The sequence below is a fragment of the Epinephelus lanceolatus genome, chromosome 18 (genome assembly GCF_041903045.1).
Source record: "Epinephelus lanceolatus isolate andai-2023 chromosome 18, ASM4190304v1, whole genome shotgun sequence".
NCBI classification, from domain to species: domain Eukaryota; kingdom Metazoa; phylum Chordata; class Actinopteri; order Perciformes; family Serranidae; genus Epinephelus; species Epinephelus lanceolatus.
Window position 1 is genome coordinate 42,595,411 of NC_135751.1, and position 7,114 is coordinate 42,602,524.

Genomic DNA, 7,114 nt, shown 5'->3' on the forward strand with positions numbered 1-7,114 from the left:
ATCTGTACTCTATGATCTGCTCAGTGTCCAGTTTATTAGGTACCACTGATCAAACTATAATCATTATGACAGTCACATGTGATATACAGAAAGGTGTTTGTTTTATCTGACATCAGAGGGTGGACGAAATAACAGAAACACCTCTCTGTGTGATGAAACTCATCAGCAGCTGAATCTCAGACAAACTGGACACGTTCATGAAGAGCGAGGTGTTCCTAATAAACTGGACACTGTAAATCATATATGTGATGTTTCTGTGTTCACAGTTTTCTTTTATCTTATTTGTTCAAAACACAATAAAACACTAAAAAATTAAAATATTCATTAAAGTCATCTATCGAGAAAAACTCAGTTTGCAGGGCTTAAAGTGACAAATTTTTTCTGAGCCTGAAAGTGTTGTATTACAATGACACAAAATGCCGCACCTGGCTCGTTCAGCTTCTTGCATCATGTACTAAATGGTTTGCCCTCAGCGCCCTCCTCCTCGAGCCATGCCCACCTCTATTTATTTTTCACCCCTCTCTCCAGTTCTGCTGTATTAACACCGGGTTTAATATATTTTGCTTCCATCTCTCTGCCCTGCTCTACTCTACTTCAACGCTACTTAGCTCTCTCTCTACTCTACCAGTAGACTACCACATCCACCTGTTGCACAAAACGCACACAGCAGTGTTTCCTCTAGGATGGAGTTGTAGCAGCGGAGGTGAAGCACACGCATGAAAAATAATTTTCACATGCGTGAAACTTTTTTGTATGCTTGCAAAGCACAGCCTGCTGGGATGTTTCTATGTATCTACTGGCACCAGAAGGGCTCTTTAGGACTAAGTACATACAGTACATTTGTGCACAGTAATGAGCAGGTGAAATGTCTGTCTAGCTGACATATGAGGTGTTTCAAGATTTAGGAACATACAATTGTATTGAATATAATAAAGTAAAAAGTCACATGACCATGTAGAGACAGAAATGACACGATGACATAACACCATAAATAGTATATTGTTCTGTTATTATATGAAGCGTCCGTCACGCAAAATTAATATGACTTTAGTTTATGAAGAGGTAAGACGGAGCCCTCTCCTCTCCTCTTATATGCTTTACTCACAAGTGTGTGAATTGACCTGGATAATGGTTAAATCAGCAGCAGTGGTCATATTTCAGCGCTGCTAGTTGCATACAGGGGAAACACTGCACGGCATGCTGTTTTCTCTCAGTGTCCGATAGCTGGTGGTTAAGCTAACACAAGCTAATCATTCAAACGCAGTTCAACTGTCCATTTCTGTTGCACATTCACCCACACTCATTTGGATATCAGGCTGTAACAGACACCTAAACAACATGTGCTTGGAAGTAACGTTGTGTGTGTGTGTGTGTGTGTGTGTGTGTGTGTGTGTGTGTGTTGATTTGTTAAATGCTAACTTATGCCAAGTTGTTGCCACAAAAAATAAATAAATACTAGAAATGTCCGTCAAGCCAGAAATCCGGCGCCACGCCGGAGTACTTTAAGCCCTGAGTATGAGACTCTGAACTGACACAAACTCATCAAGGAAAATCAATAGATTAATCAATAATGTGTGTCACATGATCAGTTTCCTGTGTTTTTCAGAATAAAAGAATCCCTTCTCTTGACTTTTGGAGTCTTTTCTGGAGAGCGTCAGCCATGTTGGAGCCGTGTGTGTTTACAGCTCAGCTCGTATCCTGGATGGAAGAGGAAGCCATATTGAAAAAGGCTCTCACGGGGCTGAGTAATATACGAGCGGTGACAGAGGAGGCTGATTATTCCTCTCTCAGCACATTTCACCTCCTGTCTGTCTGTCTGTCTGACAGAATTGTAAAAAAAACTATTTTATAAAAACACAGATATTTGTTTTACAACATTTAAGCAGTGACACACAGACGCAGGTTTTTAAGGATTATAATTACATTGTCTTGCAAATTTTATTGTTCTTATTAAAAATGTATTTGTTTTTATATGTTTACATTTGTCGTCTTTGTTTGTCGCATTATGTCGATTTGTACACTGAGGTTAATTTCCTTGTGTCGTTGGCCAATAAAGCGGATTCTGATATTTATACTGAATATATATATTTACCACAAACACATGAGTTTCTAATTAAGCATCAGAGCGGATTTGTAACTCTGTCATCTTCTTTCATCGATAGGTTCAGATTTAAAGCTTTTTAAACAATTTTAACTGTATTTCATTTAGAAAATGTTTCTTTCGATTGGACGACATTTAACTTTTGAATGAAAATATATATACATATATATATATATATATATATATATATATATATAAAAAAATATATATATATATATATTCTATGGAAAAACTAATTATAGTTTGAATTTGGGCGTTCAGTATGGACACTGAGGCGTCCACACAGAGTATCAGAAATTAGAAAGTATCGCAAAATCTGGCGTCAAATGACAAAATATGTGGGTTTGGAAATGTTGGTTGGACGATACAAAAGTTTTCCAATGTTTTGAGGAACTATCAATTATAAGAACAAAAATAAACACATTAATCAATAACATATAATCGTTAGCTGCAGCTCTGGTCCATAGGACCAAATATCAAAGAGCACAAAAAGTTGTGATCACATAATTAAATATTGACTGTGTTCAGAATTTAGACAGTTACTGCCAATTTAAAGAAAATGTTTTTTTATAAAATCATTTTTATATTTCTCTGTATGGAGGACAGTGATTCCAAAACATAAGTATCAGGTAAAATTGAGGATCAAAGCTTAATACCTTTTCTGTAACAACCAACGTATGTTCATCGTAGAGCTGAAAGAGTCGTTGAATTGACCGATTATTTGATCCATAGAAAAAGAACTGTTAAAATCTTGTTTTTTTTAAAGCAAAAATCACAACAAAAAAAACATATTTCCAGATTCTATAATGTGACGATTCACAGCTTTCTTTGCTCTAACTTAATGAATTTAATACGTTGGGTTTGGAAATATGATTGGGCAAAACAAGGCTGTTTTGAGAAACAATCAATTAAATGAGCAAGTAATCTACAGATTAATCGATAACAAACATAATCGTTATTGCAGCTCTAATCCATAACACTAAATATCAAATGGTACTTAAAAAGTTGCCGTCGCATGACTGAATATTGACTGTTTTCATAATCAGAGAAAAATCACTGCAATTCAAAGAAAATGTTTATTGTAAAAACACTTTTATATTTTTCTCTATGTAGGTAAAAGTTGATTTCTATTGAATCCAAACTGAATATCGGGCAGTACCTTTTCAAGCAAAAATGCCAAAAGAAAAAGTGTAAATATTTCCAGGTTCTCGAACGTGACAATATAATGTGTTCTTTGATCTAACATTACAGTTAATTTATTATTTCTGGGTTTGGAAATGTTGGTTAGTCAAAACAAAACCATTTTTAATATATTGTATAACAAACAATTAATGATAGAACAATAGAATAATCTGCAGATTAATCGCTAAAATACATAATGGTTAGTTGCAGCTCCTGTCCATAGGACCGTTGTTGTCACATGACTGAATATTGACTGTGTTCATAATTAAGACAAAGACACTGTAAATCAAAGAAAGTGATTTTTTGTAACTAATCATGTGTCCATCATTGAGCTGCAACTATTAGTCAATTAATTGATCATTCGATCCAGAGAAAAATAAGCAAAAACACCAAAACCATATTTCCTGGTTCTCAAATTGAAGGATTTTCTGCTTTCTTTACTCCAATTTAATGAATTGAATACGTTGGGTTTGGAAATATGATTGGGCAAAAAAAGACTGTTTTCTAAAGTTTTGAGGAACAATTAATTAAATGACAAAAATACACAGATTAATCAATAACCAACGTAATTATTTGGTTGCTGCTCTAGTCCGTAGGACCAAAATATCAAAAGTACCAAAAACAGGGTTGTCGTTACATGACTGAATACTTACTGTGTTCATAAATGAGACAAAGTTACTGCAAATCAGGAAACTTTTCTTGTAGAAAAACACTTTCAAATTTCTCTGTATCAGATTAAGAATTTATAACTATAGCTAAAATATGTCCATAGCAGCGATATCAAATCGTATCGAAAAAGTTGTCACATGACTGAATATTGACTGTTTTCAGAATTAGAGAGAAAAAAAATCACTGCAATTCAAAAGGAATGATTTATAGACCAACACTTTTATATTTCCCTCTATGGAAGAAAAAATTGATTTCTATTGATACCAAACTGAATATCAAGCGGAAAATCAAATGTAAATACTTTTCCTGTAACAACTAAAATGTGTTCACAGTAGAGCTGCAACAATTAGACATTTAAAGTCCTTTTTTCATGCAAAAATGCACAAAAAAAAGTTAATACTTTCAGGTTCTCAAATGTGATCATCTGCTGCGTTCTTTGGTCCAATATTAGAGTTAATTTAATATTATTTTGGTTTGGAAATGTCGGTTAATCAAAACAAAACTGTTTTCTAATGTTTTGTGGAACAAAAGATTAATTGATTAAACAAGAGAATAATCTACAGATTAATCGATAACAAACCAACATTAGTTGCAGCTCCTGTCCATAGTACCAAATATCAAAAGTACTGAAAAAGCTGTAATTTTATGACTGAAAATTGACTGTTCATAATTTAAGAAAAATCAGTGTAACTCAAAGAAAATGTTTTTTCTAAAAACACTTATATATTTCTCTCTATGGAAGAAAATCTGATTTCTATTGATACCAAACTGAATATCAGGCTGAAAATTACACTTCAATACTTTGTTTCTGTAACAGTCAAAATACACCCATAGTCGAGCTGCAACGATTAGTCAGATAATCAATTATTTTTCCACAGAACGTTAATCGGCAACTATTTTGAAAATCAATTGATTTTTGTAAAGTTATTTTTTCAAGCAAAAATGCGATTTTCCGCTAATCTTGGTCTAACATTAGAGTAAATTTAATATTTTGGGTTTGTAAATGTTTGATGGACATTATATTTCATTGTATGGAAGTAAAAATTGATTAGTATTGATACCAAACCGTATATCAGGCTGAAGATCACACGATTAAAGCGTGTTATTGATCAGATTTGTTTCTGTTTGTTCCTGGTTTCATTAATAATTTAGTATATTTTAGGATGATTGGACAAACTTCTCGTGTTTACTGCTGTCACTGTTGTGCAGAAACTCAGTTATCAATCCGTATTAGTATTGACTGATACCAGACCCTAACCAGCCTTGACCTCTGCACCCCGTCGATTCGCTTCAGTCCAAATCTGATCCGACTTCCTACAAATTTTATGGAACGACGACTAAAACCCTCCAGGTTCGTCTAGTAGAGCTGTCGATGCATTCCAGTGCTCCTCCTGGTGATAAATCTGACCTGACACCCGTAAAAACACTCAAAGACACCTTCCTGAAAATCTGAATATTCCCCGCCTGCGCTACATCTTTGTTGGCCCCCTTTTTTCGCGCCTCGGCTCTTTTCTCCCCCAATGAAACGCTGATTAAAGCTCGCCGCAGTCCGCCTCGATGTGGGTGTACAGTCGTGTCGACCACAAGGCCGTCTCCTGCAGTCTGTTGCTTCTTTGTCCTGGTCCCCCTCCCACCCAGCAACCACCAACCACCATCGCCCTCCATTCCTGAAGGGGACATGTCAAGGAAAGCTGTAACTCTCATTTTATGATCTGGAGACGCTTCTGCCAAGAGAAGCCTCGCTTCCTTTGATTCAGAACTTTGCAGTGTCTTTGTTTTACAACCTGTGTTTCTCGATCAGCCGCTCACGATCCTGTTGAGTCAGAAACTCGAAAGTAAATACATGTGATCTGACATGACACCCACACGTGTTATTTATGGACGAGGAGGCCTGGCTGCTCACCACTCAGCCCCGGGCTCCCATTATAACCATTATATCCTGCTGCACCTCCATTCTGCTCCAATTAAAGCCCAATTAAAAAGTTGCCCTGACCCATGTGAGGCCTCCTGCAGCCTGGTGTCTCCACACTGAGCCTCCTTTGTCAGATGGAGCTCATCACCTGCAGGCCTCACTCTCTCTGCAGCTCACTTTACTCACAACCCCTTCAATCGGCCTGCAGAGTTACGCAACGTTGGCGTGCTGTTAGAGGCTGAGACAGAGGGAGGAGTGCCCGCACAACTGCTTGTTTGCGTGTCTATGTGTGAATGTGTGTGTTGTATAACGGGTGCCTACCCACGACTCGTCCCCGCTGCTCCAGGCGGCGTGTGTCGGTGGGGACGCCGGGCTCGGTGCCCTGCCCTCCGGGGGCGTGGAGCTGCTGCTGCTGCTGCTGCGGCGACGGCTGCTCGGGCTTTGTCCTGCCGCTGTCCGCCTTCTCGTCGCCCGCTGCTTTGCCAGCCTTGTTCTTACCAGCCACCGGGGACCCGCCGCCGCCGCCGTCCGCGGGGTTGGCGCTGGCTCGGCCCCGGTTCTCCCGTGACTGCAGCTGCAGCCGGAGCCGGTGGTTTTCCTGCTCCTTCACGGCAGTCTCCAGCAGCAGCGTGTTCAGACTGGAGCCCACCGTCTTGCTTATTTCCTGGACGGCGAGCTGAACGACTTGCTCCAGCACGGACTCCAGCTGGCCCTGGAAAAACGAAATGTACACGGCCCCGTTCATGATGTCGCCCCCTCCGCTCAGAGGGCTGTCTCATTCTCCTGTGCCCGGCCCCAGCCCTCCCCCCTGCCCTGTCTCCCCGACGGAACACTGGGTACAGATCAACCCGCCCGGGTGTCTCGCTGGTTCCGGCGGCTGCTCGGCGCTGCTCCTCCGGGCTGCTCAGCTCTCTCCGCCGCCTCGGCGCACCGCGCGTGTTCGGCCCCCTCGGCTCGGCGGCCGGAAATACCCGAGTAGAGGCGCAGCGACATTTTCCCGCCCACATGTGTTGGTCCGCGCGCGCCGTGCACGCGCGCGCCCTTGCAGTCAGCCACGCCATTTTGGCTTTGAGAAAATAACATCAGTCATCCCCAAATGTCAGCACAGCCTCAGCACCGTGTCATTACTCCAGAATACCTCCCAAATTACACAGAGCGGCTCCTCTCGGCTCACAGCAGACAAACCTGGTGACCTCACACACACTGCGCTGTGTTTTATTAAATATAACATAACTGTCATTAATCTGAAG

The 7,114-nt window shown here is 40.1% G+C and overlaps 1 protein-coding gene across 1 annotated transcript in view; it reads right to left on the bottom strand.

Annotated features, from left to right (window-relative positions):
• Nucleotides 1–6,788, bottom strand: part of LOC117268722 (uncharacterized) — a 30,930-nt gene extending 24,142 nt beyond the window's left edge. Inside the window, exon 1 of the mRNA XM_033645360.2 lies at nucleotides 6,186–6,788. Coding sequence (XP_033501251.2) covers nucleotides 6,186–6,609 — 424 coding nt within the window. The 5' untranslated portion in view covers nucleotides 6,610–6,788. The remainder of the gene's footprint in view (nucleotides 1–6,185) is intronic.
• Between the last annotated feature and the right edge of the window lie 326 nt (nucleotides 6,789–7,114).